This window comes from Bombyx mori, chromosome 12, assembly GCF_030269925.1.
Source record: "Bombyx mori chromosome 12, ASM3026992v2".
NCBI lineage: Eukaryota > Metazoa > Arthropoda > Insecta > Lepidoptera > Bombycidae > Bombyx > Bombyx mori.
In genome coordinates this window covers 16542337-16568422 of record NC_085118.1, presented here as the reverse complement: position 1 = coordinate 16568422, position 26086 = coordinate 16542337, and the positions used below count along the sequence as shown (strand labels likewise).

Genomic DNA, 26086 nt, shown 5'->3' with positions numbered 1-26086 from the left:
AGCATTCAAGGTTGGCGACGGTACTCATGTTGTAACTCCTAATGCACTGCGTCACAAGGTGATTGACCGTCCGATAAGTCCGGAAAAACTATTTTACTGTTAAATTTGACTTTGACATTTCATCTTGAGTCTGCAACGGAAACGTTGTCTGCGCGTTTCGATTCTTCATATTTTATTCATGGTTTAGTTACATCAATTTAAATGGCGTTCGGGCAATTTCATAGTCAATGAAAACATTCTACCGATTACTTATCTGAGAGTACCGTTGTGAAAAATGAAGATCGCGTCTCCCTTGCTACCCCTTACGCTAGTAAACCTAAAATACGGTTATTGCCCATATTGAAATATTCGTAATTTTTAAATATCTAACCATGGCAACAATCATTCCAAGATCTACGAAGTAGGTGAAAGTGTAAAAATGCCGAATTCCGCTGGCCGTATACAAATTAGTAAAAAAAAAATTGCAGTAACGTGAATGCGAATCAGGAGCTTCGATTATTAAAAGCATTATTTAAAAATAAATACTTAAATGTCATTTTAAGACATTTGTTTCAAGTCAAAGTTTTCTTTACTGGTGGTAGGACCACTTGTGAGTCCGCGCGGGGAGGTACCACCACTCCGCCAATTTCAGCCGTGAAGCAGTAATGCGTTTCGGTTCGAAGGGCGGGGCAGCCGTTGTAACTATACTGAGACCTTAGAACTTATATCTCAAGGTGGGTAGCGCATTTACGTTGTAGATGTCTATGGGCTCCAGTAATCACTTAACACCAGGTGGACTGTGAGCTGATCCACACATCTAAGCAATAAAAAAAAAGTCAAAGCATGATAATTCTACCACCGATTTGAAAAAAGTAAGAGTCGAGTCGACACAAACTTATTGCACTCGCCTGTATTTTGTAACCGATCTACAAATCAACGATTTATTTAGACTTACAATTATTATTAGGATTACGGCATAAAAATTCAAGTAGATTATTTTTTATCTCTTTTAATCGATAACAGTGCGCGAATTCGATTCACAATGAACCAAAGATTACAATTCACGTACATACTACATGTATTGTGATGCAATCACTTCCTGACGCGAGGTAGCACAGTGCGTGCACACACTTTAAATACAAAGGGAACTGACGAATACTTTTGACATCCGCAAAATTGACGTTCTTTGACTATTAGAGTAAGAAAAATTCGGTGAGCGTTTCTTTACTATGTCAACACGTAATTAATACTACTTTTACGAGTTTACGATTTTAGTGTCGACATATTTTTTTTGATGTCTCAAACAATTTACAGTTTTAACTGATTCCAAAAAAGAAATTCTGAATTAGACTTTTTAAAGTGAAACTTCTTTAGGCTCTTTAAGAATAAAATTTAACACGCGCCAGCTTCGTTACGGCTAAAGAGAAAAGATACAATTTAGGAAGAGTGAGAGTGAGAAAATAGACAGAGCGCCTCGCGAACCACTCGACCGTGGAGAGGGAAAGGACAAAGCCAACTAGGTCGTTTCTCTTATACACAGCATTATCTATCATAAGACAAATTAGATTTAAGGATCAAAAACGAAGAAAACCACTGTACTACATACTGCAAGAGAAGTTTCACTTCTTTTACGTACACCAAGGTATACACGCACCATTTTTTTCTAGGTGATTCGATTGTAGGTTTTATTGTTTGACAGCTGGTAAATCTCATGTGATCCACTTTAAATATTACAAGCGACCCGCCCTCGCTTCGCTTCGGAAACATTAAAACACACATGAAACCAAAAAAATAAAATAAAAAAAAAATAAAAAAAAGTAGCCTATGTTCATCAGGGACAATGTCTGCTTCTAATGGAAAAAGAATTTTTCAAATCGGTCCAGTAGTTTCGGAGCCTATTCGAAACAAACAAACAAACAAATCTTTCCTCTTTATAATATTAGTATAGATTAAGATCTGATCAGTAAGTTTTGAGTTATCCTGACCTATCCATAATAAAGGAATAATATAATATACTTATAAATAATAAAGGAAAACAAAAATGACTTCGACTACAGTTCTGTTGATGATATTCACATTTTTCTTTTTGTTGAAGAATTCGGTTTTCTTTCTTGTTAAAACTTTACATTTCGTAAATTTCCTTTACAGTTACGGAATATTGTGTGGTACAGTATTCAAATGTCGATAAATAGCGCCTCAGTCAACCGTGACCAAGGATACTGGAAATTGTTCGACGCCTTGAAAATAATACAATGATAATTTAAAAAAAACGTACAATTAACCAGTGAAAGTGGCTTCAATTTTGTCTACAGCTCGCGAAGACCGAAGAAAATACTTTTTGTTTTTTATTTCCATTGCAGGCAGACGAGCATACGGCCCACCTGATGGTAAGTGGTCACCGTCGCTCATGGACGTCAGCAATGCCAGGGGCAGAGCCAAGTCGCTGCCTACGACATGACATTGCGCTCGGAAAACACCGTGGAGGGGAGTTCATTCCAAAGCCGGATGGTGCGTGGCAGAAAAGATCTTTGGAAACGCACTGTCGATGAACGCGTTTTGATATCACGGCGGAGTAGCGTGTTGTGGGCTGGCACGGGGCAACCCTTCAACCAGCCCATTTCCACCGCGAAGCAAAACATACATCAATCAATATTCATCATGTCTCAAAACTAATTTATATACCACACCTTCGTATAAAATTCAACCCGTAAAATTTAACGTATAGCCAAATAAAGAAATATTTGTAAAGATGGTTTTCGTTTGAACGTGTGGCGTTACGGCTCAGACATCGATAATTTAATTACAATACAGTTTTAATTGATAATAAAAAATTAGCACTTAGCTGACTACATAGAAACCGATACAAAGATGCTAATTAATTATCATGGACGTAATCTTTTATCTTATTTTTTACCTTTAAACGAGCAATTCTTGTATATATATATACCTAGTCAGGTCATAAATTCTGTCACATGTTTAATGTAAAATAATTGAAACAAGTTTATTCATTATGTAACCATTCATATACCAAAATGAACTTAACAAAACATAGATTCTTATGACACTAAAGTTTATTCAAAATGACCTCCGTGATTTTGAATACAGGCCTTCAATCTGCGCGGCCAGTCGTCTATCGCAGCACGAACGAGGTCCATGTCAATATCGGCGGCTGCCTTAATCAAGGATGTCTTGAGTGACTCCAAATTGGGATGAGGCTTTGAGCACGCCTTTTCCTCCAAGTGTTGCCATATCTTGTAATCTAACGGATTCAAATCTGGACTGGAGGAGGGCCAGTCTTCGTGCCGGATGAAGTCGATTTCACGCGCCGCCAGCCAGTCTTGTGTGCTCTTCGCTCTATGAGCTGGCGCCGAATCTTGTTGGAATACCCAGTGCCTGATATTGAACATGGTATGAGAAACAGGTTCCACAAGGTTCGTCAGGACTGTATTTTGATACACAACTGCATTCGTTTTTACACCTTTCTCACAAAAATGTACCTCTGTTAAGCCCCAATAAGAAACTCCCAACCATACCATGAGCGAGGATGGAAAATGACCTCGTTGGACACGCGGAATACGGTTGCTCGCTTCTTCACTACTGTGTGCGTACACCTTATCATTTTGTTTGTTGTAGCTCTCTTCTACGGTAAAAATGTTTTCATCCGAAAAAAGAATTTCCCGATATTTTTTTCCCGGGTACCGCTTCAACAAAGCGCGGCATCTCTTCAGTCTCAGGTCCATTAGACGAGCATTGAAACGATGCCCTGTTTTTCTTCGATATGCCCGAAGCCCTAAGTCTTCATTTAACACCCTTTTCACCGTGGTTCTGCTTAACCCCATCTGAAGGGCCAACAGTTTCTGCTTACGTTTGGGATTTCTTTGAATTCGCGCCTTCACAGCTTTTATCACTGCTGGAGTCCTAACAAACCGAGGGCGACCACTTCTTGACCTGTCATCTACACTAGAGTCTTCATTGTATCGTTTGATGGTACGATAAACGAATCTTTTAGTTATATTCAAAATTTTCAGTATGTTAAAAATTTGAATTGACGCGTAACCGCAACGATGCAACGCAATTACTTCAACACGGTCTTCTTTAAGCGTCCACTCCATATTTAAAAATGAGTAAAATTCTAAAAGGTATACATTTTTATTTTCATGAACAATTTGAAATTCGAATTCAATAAACTTTTTTGTGGGCAGCATTCTAAAAGAAAAGTTTTTACTGTGTGACAATACTTATGACCTGACTAGTTATATAGTAGTAGAGTAGAGTTCATCCGTACTACCTGGAGCCACTGCGGTCATCCACAGTGCGTTTCCAGAGATCTTTTTTGCCACGTACCATCCGGCTATGGAATGAGCTCCCCTCCACGGTGTTTCCCGAGCGCTATGACATGTCCTTCTTCAAACGAGGCTTGTGGAGAGTATTAAGCGGTAGGCAGCGGCTTGGCTCTGCCCCTGGCATTGCTGAAGTCCATGGGCAACGGTAACCACTCACCATCAGGTGGGCCGTATGCTCGTCTGACTACAAGGGCAATAAAATATATATATATATATATATGTATAATCTGAATCTCGGAAACGGCTCCAACGATTTTCATAAAATTTAGTATACAGGGGAATTCGGGGGCGATAAATCGATTTAGCTACGATTTATTTTCAGAAAATGTTTTTTTATTCGTGTTTCCAATAATGAACTCTTCCCGACATCTATTGGCGAATAATAATACTATTTTTCTTAATTGAGGGCAACTAACCGCTTTAAAGACACAACAAGATGGCGTTATCAACAACAAAAAAAACATCTAGTTTTCGTTAACAGAGGTGTCTGAGGCTGCCCGTAGTTAAGAAATATACCAATTGCAATATTCGAATATGAAGTTTATGTGTGAAAATAGTTATTGCCAGTAATTACACCGACCTGCACCCATGTTGCACTCACACTCGCCAACATTACACTTAATAAAACAGCCTATATACAAAAATACGTCCGGTATGAAATAAAAACGTCGCACTAATACAAACGTAGGTATGTTTGTGGAAATCAAACGCCTAGCTTACCGATACCGGATCATATCTTATCATTGCCCTACACGGCAACAGTAGCTAAATCTGCTCCTAATCTGCTACATACTAATAATTATGATTTCTATCTATCTAATTAATTTCTGGGTTGTAATGTTTTTTTTTTTTTTTTTTTTTATTGCCCTTGTAGGCAGACGAGCATACGGCCCACCTGATGGTGAGTGGTTACCGTCACCCATGGACTTCAGCAATGCCAGGGGCAGAGCCAAGCCGCTGCCTACCATACTTTCATGTACTTTCATGTACATGTACACCATGTACTTTCATGTTAAAATTTTATGGCGCGGTGATATTTGTCTTGTGGTGTTAATAGGTTTCTACAATGGCTTAACATCTGATGAGCCGTGGCAGCTGCCCATCTAGACAAAAAAGCTATCTATTTTTTCCTTAAAATACGTATCAAAGATGTCTGAAAGATTTTCTCTAGTAATATTATTATTAAATTAGGGGGTTTCTAATATAAGAACTATCTTAAGTATGAAGTATTGTCTGTCAACTGTAAGTATCCGTGGTCATATTTCTCTAAACATACAAGAAACGATTAGAAAGAACAGAATTCGCGAGATCTCCAACTCAACATCGTTGATGATCTAAAGCTTATTTGCGTCTGAAGTACACAAGATAGCGGCATCGATACATTTCGTAATAATATAATTAATTTAAGAAAGCCTTTACTTAAACGACAACATTAATAATATTGCAAATAATAAAAGATATTTTCTAAAATCTCTTTTAAATATATTTCGGAGCTTAAGCCGTGTCACAATCAATCGTAGCGTCGACGTCACGCTGAGATTACCTTGCTCATTTACGAAAAAAACTAGCTTAAATGAAAAGGATTTATTCTTAACTATCATTCTGCCAAAACGACAGTATACTTTCTAGCGTTCGAACTATTTACATGCTGAATTACGTCAGAATCAAATCAGTATTTGAAGCGGGAAAACGTAACTGACAGAATATGATACTTTCGTAATAAATATTCGTAATCGATAGCTTCTATTCCCGCGAGATGTTCCTATCCAACCCGTAGCTTCACTTATTCTTACACCTCCTCCATTCTTCATGTCTAAGGGTCATGACCTTCTTCTTCTCACTTCAGTGCCCTCAATACTGAGGGTCATGGCCACCTCCTCGCAACAAGAGCTTATTCTACGCCATTTGCTCCTATCTGCCGCCGAGTGTAGAGCACTGTGAACTGTGGTGTCGAAGGTAGTGCGGATATGGTCATATGGTGTTGCGCCTCTACCTCGTGGTCTTATTCCGGCCACTATCTCCTCCCACTATCCTTCTCTGGATGCTCTTTCGTCATCTTCCTCTGTTCTCGGCGGTGTGTATGGCATCGTACACGGGGGTATCCAGTGTTGATTTGGTCAGAACAACGCATTGGATTGCGACCACGTGATCTTTTGCCAGCAACCTTACCAGTTACCATAAATTTTTCAAGATCGTCAGACAGTCTTACACCACGCGGTCACAAATCTCCGTAAAAACCGCGCGACGATAGCGAGCAATGATCTGGGCCGCGATAAAACACTTAAATCCTAAAAGAATGACTGATACTTGAAACGTCAATGTCCTTTTTATCTTTATATCGCGAAACAAATTGCGTTAGTACAGTCAATAATAAAAGTCGACCCACATTTTTATGATTACAATAAAAATTCAAAATATAGTAAATTCTCGAGTCTCGAAAATTGAAAAATTAATTAACACTGAGATTATATCGTGAAACAGTTTTAATTAATATAGAAACATAGAAAATGTTGTGAGTAAGTTAATCGATTTTTTTTTTTTTTTTTTAAATAATGGCAATCTGCTGATACATTCAGTAATATGCTGACAGTGACAAGTGTATTAAAAGAAAAACATTTTAATATCTCTCTATTCTAATATTATGTGAAAATAAATGTTTGTGTGTTAGACTGTATGGGAACATACAGTACGCATACATACAGTTTGCACATCTTGCACTGAATTAAAATTGTATAAGTTTTATCGAGGCTTCTTAACTTTCGTCATAGTACCATCAACGTACTACAGATGGCGCGTGAATAGTTTAACTATCGGATACTTTTCATAAATACATTACTAGATAGAGCACAATTAATGAAGGCCATGTTTCACTACTTAATAGTGAAATATAAAAAAAGTGGATCTTGTTCAATTCCAAAGTCTTCATGACCTCTGACACATACTGTTTACTGGTGGTAGGCGTCTTGTGAGCCCACACGGCTAAATACCTCTATTGTCTTTTTTTCCCTACCTATTAAAATTTAGTGACCTCTAGTGACCTCGAGGGGTCATACTAGATTTACCGAGCGATTAGGTGAGCTCACAGGGCTGTAACCTGAGGACGTTGCTAACATTAGCCCTAGCAAGAGCAATGTTTCGCAGAATCTATCACCGGATCGGAAAGGCGACCCACTGAGAAGTTGCTACACCCGCCTATTTCTACCCTAAAAAAGTAATGCGTTTCGATTTGAAGGACGAGGTAGCGGTTGTACTATAAAACGGAGACCTAGAACTCATGTCTCGAGGTGGGCGGTGGGACTTACGTTGTTTGTCTATGGGCTGCGCTAACAACTTAACACCAAGTGGACTGTGAGCTCAACCCCCTACCTTCACTGGTGGTAGGACCTCTTGTGAGTCCGCACGGGTAGGTACCACCACCACGCCTATTTCCGCCGTGAAGCAGTAATGCGTTTCGGTTCGAAGGGTGGGATAGCCGTTGTAACTATACTGAGATCTTAGAACTTATATCTCGAGGTGGGTGGCGCATTTACGTTGCAGATGTCTATGGGCTCCAGTAACCACTTAACACCAGGTGGGCTGTGAGCTCGTCCACCCATCTAAGCAATAAAAAAAAAAAAAACCTAAACAGTAAAAAAGACAAGAAAGAATATATGTAGTAGATCTCATATTTACATTTACCTCACACACAACGCATATGTACAATGTAAAATAAAAATAAACTATAATATTTTAGCCGCGATTGCACTGAGGTCACGGACTAAAATGTATGTATCAGTATTAATAATTTTGCAGATTATTTAATTATTGATTACAACGTGAAATAATGTGACGTAAATTACTTCACATACGCATGACTGTGTTGTAAGAAAAAACATGAATATAATAAAACAAAATAGTAATAAATTAATGTCTTCAACGCTCAAGAAAGCAACTAACATAAGACGAAGTCTTGTTCCAATCTTAAGGTCTAACTATGAAGATTAGCCTTCCATTATTATGAGGTGAATTTTTTGCATATTTTTATGAACAGAGTGAGGTATTTAGCGTTATTTCACTAACTTAATGTGTTCAGCACAGAATAATATTAGCAAAACAAAAGTAACAAAAGCTTAAGTGATATTCACTAACAAAAATGGTACCGCGAAATGTGTTCACGAGTGATCATGATTGAAATTGTACAATTTTATATATGGAATAATATGTTAGCGCCGTTCACTGATTTCTTTTATAATATCTTTTTTTTATTGCCCTTGAAGGCAGACGAGCATACGACCCACCTGATGGTGAATGGTTACTGTCGCCCATGAACCAGCAATATCAGAGTCAGAGCCAAGCCGCTGCCTACCGTTAAGTACTCTCCACAAGCCTCGTTTGAAGAAGGACATGGCATAGCGCTCGGGAAACACCGTGGAGGGGAGCTCATTCCAAAGCCGGATGGTACGTGGCAAAAAAAAATTTTTTTTTTGCTTAGATGTGTGGATGAGCTCACAGCCCACTGGTGTTAAGTGGTTACTGGAGCCCACAGACATCTACAACGTAAATGCGCCACACACCTTAACATATAGTTCTAAGGTCTCAGTATAGTCACAACGGCCCCACCCTTCAAACCGAAACGCATTACTGCTTCACGGCAGAAATAGGCAAGGCGGTGGTACCTACCCGTGCGGACTCACAAGAGGTCCTACCACCAGTTATTACGCAAATTATAATTTTGCGGGTTTGATTTTTATTACACGGTGTTATTCCTTCACCGTAGAAGTCAATCGGGAACATGTATTAAGTACGTAATTCATTAGAAAAATTGGTACCCGCCTGCGGGATTCGAACATCGGTAAATCGCTCGATACGAATGCGCGACGTCTTATCCTTTAGGCCACGACGACTTCAAGATGTTTTCGTTACAGGTCATTTAGTTTATTTGTTCGTTTATTCCGAAAAAGGCAAACAAAAAGGTCATTGACTTGCCAACAAGCGCATTGGTATTCCATTACTCGCTCGTTCGGAATTCACTGTTTAAACATTATTGCGTATGTGAGTATTTGCAAATAGGCTCCACGCTATTGTGACCCAGTGAGAAAAACAATGATATTCAGTCGGAAGCCATTACGAAAATACCGTTTGTCTTTTCAATCTGATTTACTATACTCAGAGATCAGTGTGTGAACAGGCAAAAAGATACAGTGCTTTCTTGAACACGCTACGTATTTTTGTAAAAACTCAGTCAGTGCAGTATGTGTAGTAAGCATATCGAGGGGTGAAAGGTTTTCATTTGGTTCAAGCGAAATTTTTGCAACATTACGAGAGAGCCATTCAAAGTTTAAAATTTAGCTATTTGAATGGAATAAATATAATTGAAGTTCAATTATAAATATCGATTGTTGATGCTAATACCAAATAAAACGCATCTTTAATTACAAAATAAAATAAATGTCGAGTACTAAGTCGAAATGTCGCTTAAGCCGTTCGCCTTTCACCCCTCGATATGTCGAAAACTTAGCCAAACCTGGTATTAAGTTGTTACCGGAGGATGGTGGATGTCTATAAGAGACATCTACAATGTAAATGCCGTCACCCACCTTGAGACATCAGTTGTAAGTTCTCACTTTTAACAGTACAATGGCTACCCTGCCCTTTAAACCGAAACGCATTACGCTTCGCGGCAGAAATAGGCAGGGTGGTGGTACCTACTCATTCATGTTGAATTTTATGCAGCGTTATAGCGGTCGATCAGAGAAATAAAAAGAATTGTTTTAATCAGCCATCACGGAGTACTTTTTATTTTGTTACCATAGAGCAGTGTAGATTATACAGATTCATGTTCCACAGACTAGTGTTACAAACTATTCTTTAACAAATATTCCAACACCCCCCTTCGATGACAAGTTTCTTTAAACTCAAATCTTATTTAACTAAAATTATAAATGTATAAACTTGCCATCGGACAACATAAAACAATATTAATACTGCTGTCTCACTCACAGCTTATTTAACAATTATATACTTGAAATAATCATCCAGTACAACCAAGTTACACATACATTGCAAATTAAAGAACTTTAACAATGTATCTTATCTAATATTAATCTACACATTAATGTTTACGTTTCAAATATCTTTCATTACTTTAGTAACAAACTTCTAAAAAATACAAACTTTTCTTTGCATAAAGATTTTGTACAAATATCAGCAATATTTTTATCAGATGACACATATTCAATATCTAATACATTATTCCTCACCAAGTCCTTAATATAGTGCATCCTTATATCAATATGCTTACTCCTTTTAGAGTTTTCATTTGACTTCGCTAAACATATTGCTCCCTTATTATCCATAAATAAAGTCAATTTACATTCATATCCAAAATCACACAGTACACCTTTCAAATACATTAACTCTTGAGCACAACAAGCACTAGCAATGTACTCTGATTCTGCTGTCGATAATGCAACACAACTTTGTTTTCTAGAGTACCAAAATACAGGATTATCACTACACATTATGATACCCCCACTGACACTTTTGCGATCAACAATATCACCTGCCCAATCAGAGTCTGAATATGCACATAAATCCACATCTAGATTATTCCTTTTTTGAAAAACTAACATTTTGTCTTTTGTAGCTTTTAGGTATTGCAGAATTCTCTTTCCAGCTTTCCAAGTCTGTTGAGTAGGACAGTCTAGGTATCTGCTAAGATATGATACAGCAAACTGCAGATCTGGTCTGGACATAGTAGCCAAATACATTATGCTTCCTATGAGTTGTCGATATGGTACATCAATAATCTTCTCATTTTTGTTTATTTGAAAATTTACCTCCATAGGTGTTCCTATACCTTTACATTCTGACATTCCAAATTTTTCTAGTATCTTCTCAATTATCTTTTCTTGTTTAATCGTTAATTTACTTTCTTCCTGTTTAATTTCCATACCAAGATATTTCTCAATCTGTCCTAAATCTTTAGCTTTAAATTCTTGCTTCAATTTATTAATAATTTTTTCTGTATCCTTTTCCATTCCAATTAATAAAATATCATCTACAAATATTATAAGCCATATATTTTTATCTGTGTATAGACAACAATCATGTAATGACTGTATCAATCCATTCTTTCTTGCAAATTCATCAAATCTCATGTTCCAGCATTTAGGGCTTTCTTTTAATCCATACAATGCTCTCTTTAACCTCAAAACTATTCCATCTTTGTTTTCTTTGCCTTTGGGTATTTTTATATAAACTTCACTATCAAGAAATCCATTGAGAAAGGCTGTAGGAATATCCAATTGCCTTAATTTGTATCCTTCTTGGATAGCTTTTACAAAAAATGCTCTTATCGTAGACATTCTTACTACAGGACTGTAGAATATTTCATTCTCATAATTTTTTATTTGAAAACCTCGAGCGACTAATCTGGCTTTCTTAGTGCCATCGTCTTTCGTTCTAAAAACCCACTTAGTGTCTATAGCTAATTTTCCTTTCGGTAGTTTAGTCTCTTCCCAGCTTTGTAAGTTCTCAAGTGCTGCTAATTCCTTATGTATCGCTTCTTTCCATGAAACTTCTTTTATCGCTTCTTCATAGCTTTCTGGGTCATTACACACTAAGTAACAATATGCTGTGTACGTCCCAAAATTCTTTAGATAATCAGGTTGCTTTATTATCCTTCCTGATCTAGTTCTTTTTGTGTCTGTCTCTTCATTTTTCTGTATTACTTTTTCTTCCTCAATTTTATTTTTATCATTGCACATAACTTCATTTTGTGTGTCCTCTTCTGGTAAATAAATATAGTTGTTATTTTTAATACTGTTTTTATGTTCATAGTACTTTTCATCAAACTTGACATCTCTGCAGAATATTATTTCTGTTGTTTTTGGATTCCATAATCTATAACCTTGTTTGCCATAGCCAACCATAATGGCTTCTTCAGCTCTATTATCTAATTTCTTATTCTGTGGGACACACGTATACCATGCTTTAGAACCAAATACCTTTAACTTGTTCAAGTTAACATTTTCTAGTCCGTAGTATATTTCAGCTGGTATCTTATACTTTATAGATCTTGATGGGCATCGATTCAATTGATATGCTGCACACATTATAGCCTCAGACCACAAATATTTAGGTAATCCAGTTTCACTTAATAAAGTTCTTGACTTATCTAGTAATGTTCTGTTTAGCCTCTCTGCCACACCATTTTGTTGTGGTGTGTAAGGTTGACTATACTCTATTATAATTCCATTTTCCATACAAAATTGCTTCAAACAGCCAGCGGTGAACTCTCCACCATTATCACATCTTATGCGTTTAACTTTAGTTTCCTTTTGTCTTTCTAACTCCTTTATATGATTTATTAAATTTCTTGTGGCTTCAGATTTATTCTTTAATAGATAAACAGTCACAAAATGAGAAAAATCATCAGTTATGGTCTGGTAATATTGTTTTTCATCATAAGAAATTGGTGATACAGGACCTCCAATATCTGTATGCAATAATTCTCCTATTTTTCTACTTCTTGGCCTGTCAACTGGATAGAATGGTAAACGAGTAGATTTTCCCTTCATGCAAGGACCACATGTTTCATCAGACACAGGTAAACCCATAATTTTTAATGATTTCCTATTTAAGTGTCCGAGACGTTGGTGCCAAATATTTTTGTCTTGCTGTACACTTGAGTTCGCTTCTTCTATTAGTATTATTTCGCCTTGTACTATATATAAACCATTTCTATCTGAACATTTTAAGACTTTTCTTCCATTTATTATTTGTGCTCCAAATTTTGTAAAAACAACTTTATTTCCTTTCATATTTAAGTTTCTTACAGATATTATATTATGATAAATCCCTGGGACCATTAACGCTTCTATATTTATAGTATTATTATTTTTATCTCTTATGGTTATCTTTCCTTTCTTGTCAGCCTCTAATATTTCTCCATTTGCAATCTTAATTTTTATTTTATCTGGTAGTTTTTTAATTTCATACATGTATTTCTCTAATTCTTCCTTGATAAGATTTTCTGTAGCTCCTGAATCTATTATAAATTCTATAAATTTGTCTTCTCTACTTAGATTACACTCCGTTATTGCTAGAAAATTATATTTATTCTCTGGGATGCTTTCTGTCATATTATTTTGTTCTCCAGTTCTGTTTTTACCACATATACCTTTATTATTAATGTTTCTCCTTGAATAGCCACGACCTCTGCTTCTACATTCACGTGCAAAATGGCCCTTTTTGTGGCAACGATAACATTCTACACTTGAGGCAGTAAAACTTACATCATTCTTTGTATCATTATACTCTTCACCTTTATTATTCAGTTTGAGTTCTTCGTCCAATAACCGAGCCTTGACAAACTCCATGTCAATTTTATCTGCAGACATTGTTTCAATAGCAGTTATCACTGTGTTGTACTTTTCCGACATACCCGTCAGCAAATAACATATTTTATCTTCTTCATCCATCTTTTTATCAATATTTTCTATTTCTCTAATCAGACTTTCAAATCTCATGAAATAGTCTTCCAATTTATCATCCCTCAGCTTAAGAGACAATAACTTTCTTCGCAAGTGTAATTTAGTGAAAATACCTTTTCTCTCAAAAACTTTATCCAGACTGGCTAACATTGTGTAGCTAGTTGTTGCATCTTTTATGATGTCCAAGTACTTATCGGGTACACATTTTACTATTAAGGCTTTTGCAGCCGCATCAGCAGTTTTTTGTTTTAATTCTATAACGCCACTTGACGCTACCTCTAACAAAGATTTTTCGTCTAATAGACATCTCAGTCGAAACTTCCAGCTATTGTAATTTTCCACGTTAAGTTGTGGGTAATAATTTATGGCGTTTGTTACTGGAACTGTTGACGCCATTTTTTTTTTGTTTTTTTGTTTTTTACAAAATATTTCGAACAATGGACACTATTATTTTTACATTATATTCCAACTTGTACTACTTTTCTCACCTTGCGAAATTTCTAGGCACTTTGGGTACTCTGGGCCCATAACCTGTTGAGTTTTATGCAGCGTTATAGCGGTCGATCAGAGAAATAAAAAGAATTGTTTTAATCAGCCATCACGGAGTACTTTTTATTTTGTTACCATAGAGCAGTGTAGATTATACAGATTCATGTTCCACAGACTAGTGTTACAAACTATTCTTTAACAAATATTCCAACAATTCAGACTCACAAGACGTCCTACCACCAGTAATTGCATTAGGTTTTACTTAAATAGGTTATTTTATTGCATTAGGTCATTTTTATTCAATGTCAAGTGTATCACAAGATACTCTAGATTTGAAATGACTACCATTCTTTGGCAGCAGTGCTCGCTCAGTATGACCTCGTACCGCGGTGACCGTGTTAACAAACATAAGCGGCGCCTATTCACAACACAAAAATAAGTAATCGCAGAAACCTCATACTAGGTCTCGTGACTAAACTAAATTCTCGTCAACAATATGTAGGTCAAACACATTAAAATATATACGACGACACGAAAAAGAATCGAAAAACTTAAAGCTTTGAGCTTCTCGATGATAACAAGAGTTCGTTGACCGAAGCGACCTTACGAGGTCTTTTAACATATGAATAAAAAAATTTTAAGGCATCCCTGGAAGTTTTATTTTTAAATCATAATTTTTACGGTCTGAAGCAAAAAATTTTGGTGCCACTTCAATAAAGGAAATAGCTAAAAGCTTAGGTGAATACTGCTTAACATACTAATAAGCAATAGATTTGCGATTATTTTTCTTAAATAATAAATGTAATCTTGTCGCTTGTGGGCAAATTTAATCATAATCACAGGACGCAAAATCTAATAATATGAGTAACAGAAACATTGTTTTAACAAAAATTGAACTCTCTTAAGCAAGAAAATTAAAGTGATATTTAAAAGTACTAATTTTAGAAAAAACCATGTGATAACATGACTACATTATTGGACCCGAGTCATCTAGTTCTAGTGGTAAATCCAAAAAACGAACTAGAAAAAGGGTGGACAGAGTTCTTCTTCTTCACCGATCCCTCACTGCCGAGGATCGCGACCACATGTCGCGACCACAGAGTCATCTTATCGTAATATCATATCCCCAATCTATTCCTACTCATGGCGCTTGCAAGAGCAGGGAAATTTGCAGAGCTCTTTTTACTGGTGGTAGGGCGTCTTATGAGCCCACACGAGTAGCTATCACCACTCTAAGAAGCACTAATGCGTTCTGGTTTAAAGGATAAGGCAGCCATTGTACTATCTAACTTAGACTTAAATCATGTCTCAAGGTATGTGATGGCATCTACGCTGTCTATGGACTTCGACAGCTACTTAACAGCAGATTGGCTGTGAGCTCATTTAGCCATCTGTGTATTAAAAAAATAAAATTATAAAAATCATTGTAAAAATCCGTTAAATAAGGTTTATATGGTGATAATTGTTTGCCACTTTCGATGTTATGTGTTTGATTTTCTAAAGTATAATATTTCTTCAACAATTTGTACGTAGTATTGAAGTTTGCTTACTATTGATCGTTACTTAGGGCAGCAATAAAGGTATTGAAGGACACGTCCGTAAATAGAGTACGATATTGTAAGAGGCGGTGAAAAGCCTACAGTGGTACCGGATTGATGGTAATTGTTTGGTTTTGCTTATTCTCTCGAATTTATTGGTTATTGGTTTTGCTTTATTGATTGGTTTTGCTTATTATTTGCAAGTTCTTTCAAAATTTGATTAGCTATAGCCATGTATGTATGCGCACGAAAATAGTTTTTTTTTAGTTATAATATCGTTATATGACAGCTATTTTGTGAAAAACATTTACAAATTACAAACATTAACCTTCCATACTTATCGAAATTAGTTGCGTGATTTCAAAGAAATGAGCAGAGAAATAAAAAGGGGCGCAGAGCAAATTTCTTTTATACTATTTACAGAATAAAAGAGTAAGTACAATAATTACTAGTAGAATAGAAAAAAGAAACTCTCTAATGAAATACAAAAATGTACGCGCTCACGCGAATCGGAGATGTAATTATTGTATTTATTACAGCTTGGTATATGTTAGATAAGAAAATATTACCTATACTCTAAACCACAGCCCTAAGCAGTGGCTTGGCTTTGCCAGTGGTATTGCTGATCCCTATGCGTTACGATAACTATCTACCATCACACGGACCATAAGCTCATCGGACTGTCAAGTTATTAAAAAACGATTAAAAACTTTATGGAAGATTAAAACTTGAACATTTTAATTATGCTTTTAAAAAAATATAACAAAATTACATTATAACTATAATACTTATTACCTTAATAGAAAACTCTAAAATTTCCGAATCGTTTACAATGATTGAATAAAGGAGACATCAAACCGTAAAATTTTTTTCATCGTGTTGACGACTTGAGGAGACCTTGGCAGATAAAGTAGCTCTAACAAACATCGTAGTTCCCGAAGACGTCATAGTACGAATGAAAATTTCTTTCCAATCAATCGCAATTTAAATCAATATTTGACCGCACATTCGTATAGTTATGGACTCTCAATTGAGCACAACAATCCGAACCGTCATTAAAATGAAATATTTCATGCCTGCTTCTCTGAGCCATACATCAGATTGTGATGAAGGTTGATTGTTTCTTGGCTCTCTAGGAAATATTTCAGCTATAGTACCATCAATATTCGACTGATGGTACGCGATTAATTTTAACAGGAATTGCTCTGAGGAATTATTCGAGATGATACCGGCATCTCGTTTTTACCACCGCACCGTTCGCCACCGGAGTAGAGTTCATCCATACTACCTGGAGCCACTGCGGTCATCCACAGTGCGCTTCCAGAGATCTTTTTTGCCACGCACCATCCGGCTATGGAATGAGCTCCCCTCCACGGTGTTTCTCGAGCGCTATGACATGTCCTTCTTCAAACGAGGCTTATGGAGAGTATTAAGCGGTAGGCAGCGGCTTGGCTCTGCCCCTGGCATTGCTGAAGTCCATGAGCGACGGTAACCACTCACCATCAGGTGGGCCGTATGCTCGTCTGCCTACAAGGGCAATAAAAAAAAAAAAAAAACATATTTAGCAATTTTCTTTTCTCATACCGATAGTCACAGCGGAGCGTGGCCGGGCTTTATTTGTAGAAAACAAAATAAATCAGTCACGGACGCAGTCACAAATGTATCAAACCAAGATGCCACTGATTCATTGAATTTGCTCAAATAGAACTTTGACGGTTTGGATAATTAGGCAAAGGATGGTGATTTTTACTGTTTCTGTTGTAGATTAAATCTTGAAACCAAAGATAAGGAGTATTGTGTAACATATAATAAATTTTGAATATACAAATTATTATAATAAGATTTAGAACTAATGCTTCAGAAAGGGCGTTAAGAGTTTAATTGAGCTTCTGTGACCACATTTAATGATGGTTAAGTAGCGATTTCGTCTATTAATCTATGCTTAAAAAACAAAGTAATAAATGAGTATAACTATTACAAGTTGTTTGCCGGATCTAATCGGTTTATATTCGAGCAATGTGGATCAATTTAGTTGGAGCGTCTGGTTTTTTGCGGTCTGCTGTTTAGGTCTGGTCTATCAATCTATTTTTTGCTGTCCGTCCATGTTGTCTGTCTGCACTTGCATGGCTTGCTTCATGCACGGTATAACAACAGTCTCGTCTATTTGACCAAAAGGTAGTGCTTTTGAAGCGGTTATTCCTTTCTCGCCACCCTCCGCCAGAAATCATCCAAAAACAAACATTTACAAAATATGTATACATGGCATACTTTCAATACGATATGTAGAGCTTAGTAATGTAAAGAGTAAAACATTTCAGTGTTTCATTGTTCATGTAGATAGATACTCATGATTTTTTTAAATCACTTAATTAGTTTCGTCATAATCCCTATTATCTTATTTTTAATAAAACCCTGCGCTATATTGTTGCCTATCGAAGATATCATGTAACGCATAGGCTTTCATTATAAAACTTGCCGTTGAACTTTACAAATAAAGATAAATTATGACTCGCAAAACTTTAAGCTCTGTTCGTAATATTCCGCCCTGTCCCATAGTTTCAAAAGCTCAATTCCTATTGAAGCTTCCTCGTTACTGAATTACGTAATAAGTATAAGAGAGAAAATTAGCGTTCATAATCTCGCCATATCCTGGTTGCGGATAAAACATAATGTTCTCATAAAATTTTCTCGTTCGCATCCCATAACCCAGAGTAGACACAAAGGAAAATATTCAAGAGAAAATCTTTTACATATTATGCTCAAAAGTGGCCAAGTTCCCGCGGTTTTCATAATTTACCGTAGCACGTTATAACAACATTACATTTAGTTTACCATTCACCTTGGGATGTTTTAACAGAAATAGCCAGAGTGGAGGGGTATGCGTGCAGGGTTGATACTAACAGTAAATTTAAAAACTCTCGTTGTTATGCGAATAGAATAGGGTCGTAAGGGAGCGCAGTACTGTCTGTTAGAACGCTAGGCCTTCGTTGGTTTATGGTTCGACTGTCGCTTGGCAGCCAATCAAAAGTCAACCTTACGATACCCAAAATTGCAGATAAATTAGTCATATTTTCTTTTACAGTTCAGGTTTCTTAAAACAACGTAAAAAAAAAAAAAAATTATTGCCCTTGTAGGCAGACGAGCATACGGCCCACCTGATGGTGAGTGGTTACCGTCGCCCATGGACTTCAGCAATACCAGGGTCAGAGCCAAGCCGCTGCCTACCGAAAAGAGCTTATTAGCTCCTCTTAAGAATGGTAGGTCTTGCATCGACCCATACAAATGCTACCATCAGTACAGGAGTTACGAAACGGATAAAGTTGCGAAATGACAAGAATTATACTGAGTCCAGATGGTGGGGAAATAGCCACAGGATAGATAACTGAAGTCACACATCTTCTAGTTAGTAGTCATACAAATACTAACTAGTACTAAATTTTTTAAACTTCATAATATAGTAAATTGCTCTACATGAAGTACCAAAATATTTTTCTGAACACGTTCCTGAGCTCTATATATGGAATTAATGTCAATCATAAGCCGTATTAGAATAATCTAAATGTTATTTTTATTTGAAATTTTAAAAATACTAATGAATATAAGTAGAGCTCTATATAGAGTCGAGAAACAATTGTAAAACACTACGTAGCGTTTCCAAATTACGTTAATTAAATAGGTCGCGTTTGTTTTCATTAACGGAACGTTTATTAGTCACGATACAAATATTTAGCTTACTGGATTTAGGTTTTCATATAATGAAGCTAAATAAAAATTACTAGTTTCTTTATTATATTGAGCACAACAGTGAGGATGTACTGAAAAAAGCAGTTCATCAACTCTACATTGACTTTACTTTCAAGTGTTGACTCTGAGCGCTATATAACTACAATGTACTCTATCACTCTATTAAAATTAATATGTATGAAATTTCATATCTCAACAACTATTTTATGTTCGAACAACCCACAATTATTCTGGTTTAGTTCCATTTTTATTAATTGAAGTCAAAGAAATAAGTCATAGTGCTTGTTGTTTCATCTCTATCGTGGTAACAATGGTAATAGAAAAACTATTGACGTAATGACAAAGTAACCCATCAACTTTACAAGTGACAGCCAACAATGAATCTAATTGATTATTCACAAGTACAATTATTCTTCAGATCCCAGAGCTACGAGTATACACCGCACACATATAAATAGAAATACATCCACAAAACAATTTATGAAATCCGCAGTAACTAAATATAATTTACATTAATTAATGACTCTATATTGACTCTATTTTTTTCAAATTCGACATTAAAACATATAATTTCTGCTATATTTTCAAGAATAATTCTAGATATAAGAAAAATAGAGCACTTGCTTAGTTCTCTTTGTTTGACTTTCCGCGTTGTCTACGTTAGTAATGTTTAATTTACAGCTAAACAGCAAATATCTAGCCAAAATGAACAAGAAAAATGTAGAGTACATTAAAAAAACTCAGTGACTAAAGTTCTACTTACTGAATTCATTTTCATGAAATTTCAACTCTCTTTGTTAACACTTTACATTGTATTACTAAAAAAAAGACTACTCGATTGTCAAATTCTAATTTCGAAGAAACACTTATCGACTCGTTCGAATACAAAAATTAAAACAAAAATACTCATATTATGATTCCAATCTGTAAACTCCAAGACATAAAATATAAAAAAAAGTAAACTCTACATTCGACGAATTAAACTCTTTTTTTTTTAATTCACATCTCCCCTAAAATCGTTGTCTTCACTCACCCAACAAACTGTCCTCACATTACTGTCACCGCACCGTCACGGGAATGTCACACGCGCTTGTCCTGTCAATAATTTACGGTAGAGGTATTGGCAAGACCTCCTGTTGGCAGCACTCACGAGGCACTGAGTCGAAACGCGGCAACGAACTCGATTCAGACTGTGACCATAATCTATAGGCTAGTATTTCAATTATGCATTTATCTCGCTTTATTAATAACCTCTTTCCTCTTGTATACCTCTCGAAAAAATTATTTTATAGTGCTATATTTCTTTGAAATTAATTATGTATTTATTACTTTTTTTTTTTATTGCTTAGATGGATGGACGAGCTCGCAGCCCACCTGGTGTTAAGTGGTTACTGGAGCCCATAGACATGCACAACGTAAATGGCCACCCACCTTGAGATATAAGTTCTAAGGTAAAAATGTTTGCAGACAACTTTAATACCTACGGAATAATGGAAAGTTTTAATTTATTCCCGTATGTTTCGCTCGCTTGACTGCTCATTGCATCTATGTCTGTCTTTTTGATTATATTTGTATATGTTTAGTATACTATGTACATATCATATTCTAAGTAGGTTTTAGATCCGGATCTTCAAAAAAATGCATGGCATACATTGACTTTAAAAAAACGGTTAGTTTATCGCACCCCTGACCGAATTTAGTCAGATTGTCTATAACAATAAAAACTGTAAATTGATTCATAACAACATCATTAAATATAACTAATAAACCTAATTTTGAACAGAAAAAGTCAATTTGAACCCTTTATTTATATTGCACTAGATGGGTTATCCGTTGATAATACCAGTGCATAGATATCATAAACGACACCGGCCACCTTGAAACCTGAGACCGAAGACTCAATTTTGTGTGACAGCTCTCCCACTCTTCAAGTTCTCCAACTGACGCAAAAGTTTACAGCTATTAATAATAATATAGGCCACGGCGTCTTAAAACTTTAACACTGTCTTTGACTCTTTAAAACTTAGAGTACGATTTATACCATTTAGAGCGATGTGAGTGAATGAAACACTATAGATTCCGCATTGTGTGTACATGTACTGGCGGCGAACAAAGACGGGGACGCCCGAAGCGCTACAGCTGTTTAATGTTTGTGAACCCGACGCACCCAATCGATTGACAACCAACTAGTGACGTAACATTAGCAACGATACCGTACTCCAATAATTCGATCCGTAAATTTGAAAAAGTATCGGTAATAATTTTATTACATACCAAATTATAAGGTTACACAAAAACTAAAAATAAAACTTATCTAACCATTGTTTTTAGTCTAGACTTTCATTAACTAAACAAATAGTAAACATAAAAAGGCGTATACGTTTTGTCCTGACTAAAATAGAACCGTATTTTTTCAAAAATTCAATTTGTATGCTTAATAAAGAAATAACCAATGAAAGGGATAGGCAATTGAAATAAATAAAAAAATGCTAAAAATGAATCGACTGCTTATAGCTTCGCAATTTTCCGATAATCCGAAAGAAGTGGAAACCCTAAAATGTACTAAGAACCTTATTTCATTTTATTTCCTATTTAAATATCTATCTAACAGACCCTCTCCTGTTAAATATAGTTTAGTTATACCGTCCTGACAATTTCTGTTGTGAGTAATCTTAAGTATCAGTTTTAAGGATTTGATGAATGACGTTACCCAATACGTTATTTATGAATTCAAATTACCGAACACCGGTTAGTTCCACTAATAAAAACTTCTTATGCTTTTTTAGACGTTTAATAATGTACATCTACAAATCACAGTACAATGGACATTCACAATTCATATTTCCAAAGGTAATTTTGTAAGCGTCGAATTATAATCGTGAAAATGAAATAATTGTTGATTAAGTAATTTAATCAGAAAGATACAAAGACATCCTGCTGATAATTTAATAATGGAATAAAAAAATTAGCAAAAAAAAAAAAAACTAAGTGCAAAACTGGTACAACACGCACGCTGAAAGGAACTGCGAGTGCGTTCAGTGCAGACGTACTGGCGTCGAGCGAGACGGGTACACGTCTGTTTCGTTCTAACATCGATTTACCAACACTCTCCTACGTTCGCTGTCTCGTTTAAGCCAAAACCGCGCACTGCGGACTTCTTTGACTGGCTTTGGGCTAAAGATGCATTGTTTTCTCCGGAATATTATCAATTTAATCTCCTATTTGGACATGTTTGAATAGACTGACGGATGTTTTTAACAAGAACATGAACGATTTTATTTTGTGTACTTTGAAATATGTACGTATTTATATTTACATAATTGGTTGGAGTTAGAACGTATATACATGTTTTTATTTTTTTATTGCTTAGATGGGTGGACGAGCTCATAGCCCTCCTGGTGTTAAGTTGTTACTGGAGCCCATAGACATATACGACGTAAATGTGCCACCCACCTTAAGATCTAACTTCTAAGGTCTCAGTATAGGTACAACAGCTGCCCCACCCTTCAAACCGAAACGCAGGACTTCTTGTGAGTCCGTACGGGTAGGTATCACCATCCCGCCTATTCCTGCCGTGAAGTAGTAATGCATTTCGGTTTGAAGGGTGGGGTAGCCGTTGTAACTATACTGAGACATTAGAAGTTAGATCTTAAGGTGGTTGGCGCATTTACGTCGTAGATGTCTATGGGCTCCAGTAACAACTTAACACCAGGAGGGCTGTCAGCTCGTCCACCCATCTAAGAAAAAAAAAAATTGAATCTGTAGCTTCAGCATGGGAGCATCTTCTACATTGTAGTGGCTATGAGCACTGATGACTGTTGAACACGAGGTGGCCTGTCTCGTGATCGTCCTAATTAGTCGGAATACATCGGTGACTAATAAAACTGTAAAATATTCGATGAACGAAATAAACGTGAGATCTAATCATAAAAACTTTCTTATCATATCGAATCGTGGAAAATCTTGATACACCTAAATAAAACACGCAACGCTTAGTTATATAAATAATAATTAGAACGACCGTGAACTTTGATACTTGTGATTGGTTTCAAATACCGATTTTTGAAGTGAAACTTCCTTATCGGCGTTGGAAAAAAATTTACCGTCACATTTTTCGGTTACGCGTCACATTTTTCCGTTACGCGCCATCTTTTAATTAACGGCTGTATGTTCTGAAGTATGGATGCGCATTTGAGAAACCGACCTCATGTCTCAAGGTGGGTCACGGAATACATTTTGTAATTGCAATAATCCCAGGTAACCCACTTAATATCACGTGGACCGTGCTATTATTGTTATTACGTAAAATAATAGGAAGAAAAGTACCAGGGTATTATGATATCAAAGAGATGTATTATTATAACTTTACTCTGACGTACAGCCTTCTTTATTAATTAACGGCTGTATGTTCTGAAGTATGGATTCCGATTTGAGAAATTGACCTCATGTCTCCAGGTGGATTACGGAAATCATTTTGTAATTCCAATAATCTCAGGGAGCCCACTTAATAATATCACGTGGACCGTGCTATTTATTACTGTTATTACGTAAAATAATAGGAAGAAAAGTACCAGGGTATTATGATAGCAAAGAGATTTATTAATAATTAACGGCGGTATGTTCTGAAGCATGGTTTCGGATTTGAGAAATCGACCTCATGTCTCAAGGTGGGTCAAACTTCACGAACCTCAGGAACCCCATTTAACACCACGTGGACCGTGCTATTATTATTAATTTATAGGAAGAAAAGTACCAGGGTATTATGATATCAAAGAGATGTATTATTAAAATGCTGTAATAATCTTAGTAGCAAAAAGGTAAAGTGAAATAATTGTATTATTTGTATTCATGTCTATGATAATAAAATCCTTTTGTTTAAACTTTATCTAATTTAACTTTATTTAACCAATTTCTAGAAAGTTGCATGTAGATCATTTTTCGAAAAATAAGGCCATAAACAAGTTTCACTTCTTACGTGTGTACACTAGTACACGCACACATTTTTTTTTTTTATTAATTATTATGAACTGCTTTTATAGTTATCCGAAAACAAGTTATTTATAGAATAAATCACAGTCTTACATTGAAATAACTGAATGAGCTTTGAAATAAATACATATTGTTATTATTTTTATTACGGTTAAACTCAATACCAAGTGATGAGTTCAATAGTTCATTTATTTCACTTAATATCAAATTAATTTGATGGATCCTTTTAATCTATCTGATTACTTAAGAATGATTCCTAAATTAATTAATTTAAAAGAAAGGTTTCGGCATATAAATAAAAAAAAAATGTTAATAATTTCTTTAATAAGAGTAATAATATAAAACCCTCTAAAATCTTCTCTTACATCGCATAAATCACACAGCAACTCAAAAAATGGAATACCGACTACAAAAACCATTGCTGTTTCTTAAAGAATTGCCAATGTTAATAAGCAACCTGATATATGTAAAAAGGAGTTTCTCACTCCGGAGCTTCTTTTTTTCCTACCTAAGCTGATAGCCTTGAGAGGCTATTTCAGCGGAACCTTAACTAGTAGGTGAGCTCACGGGGCTCAAACCTGACGACGTTGCTAATACGAACCCTACCACCGGAAAATCTACCACCGGATCGGAAACGCGACCCACTGAGAAGATCCGGCGAGAAACTCAGTGGGTTGTGTCTGAGGATTAATTTACTCGTCGAGCCCTTCGTCGCAAGCGACGGCTTCGACGAGAACGGTGACCGGAATCCGGAACATTATTGAGAATAAATGGGGAATCTGTACGTATATCGCATATTTATAAAGGAATAATTTAAGAAACAAAATCTAACAAGTATTAACGTGATCTGTTTATTTATGGCGAAATTTTTTTAGGACAAAATACGTAATGAATAATAAATGGAGATTCTCTTCTAGAAGCTGGTTATAAAGCTACGCATTACTGACACCGTCAATTTCGAATAAGCAAGCCCTTAATAAAATTTTATGTGTCATTAATTTAGGCCACAATTAATTCATCAATTGCAAACTCAGTTCGTGGTTTTTCGCTACAGATGAATGAGCTCACAGACCAGTTGGTGCGACGAGACCTCCGCAGACTAATGTGGTAGGTAGCTACGGGAGTATTGCCATCTACTTTATGACATGAGGTCTAACTTTTCAAACCATAATATACAATTGCTTGGCAACATGATGATGATTGGCGGCATTCTCACGCTGTGACGTCTAGTCCTTGATGAGTTCGGACTGTCCGTCATATGGTCTGCCCATCTTGCAGAAAAAGATCTAATGACGTCATATCAGACGTTTTCGGTGCCCTACATCATACTCACAATACTGAAGATCGTGATTGTTTTTATGCGACCGTTTTCCAAAAAAAATCTCTCACAGGCCTGATGGAAAATTGTACTAAGGGGTATCTTTTGTTGCTCCAATACTAGCTGGTCGATCGCTTGGAATTTTATTTGCTCAGCTTTTTATCCTCAATGTTACCAGACCAACAAGTATCCAGCTAAAATCTCTGAAAA

General features: G+C 36.0%; 1 protein-coding gene across 2 annotated transcripts in view; it reads right to left on the bottom strand.

The window, feature by feature from the left end:
• LOC101739808 (ATP-binding cassette sub-family G member 1) overlaps window positions 1-20741 on the bottom strand; it is a 42767-nt gene extending 22026 nt beyond the window's left edge. The window contains exon 1 of one of the 2 annotated variants that reach the window (XM_038014339.2): window positions 20603-20741. Coding sequence is in view for 1 of the 2 variants with exons in the window: in XM_038014338.2 (XP_037870266.1) it covers window positions 20333-20347 (15 nt within the window). In the remaining variant the exon portion in view is untranslated. Of the gene's footprint in view, window positions 1-20332 lie in introns of both variants that reach the window. The other variant, XM_038014338.2, reaches the window with a different exon arrangement.
• Window positions 20742-26086: the final 5345 nt, after the last annotated feature.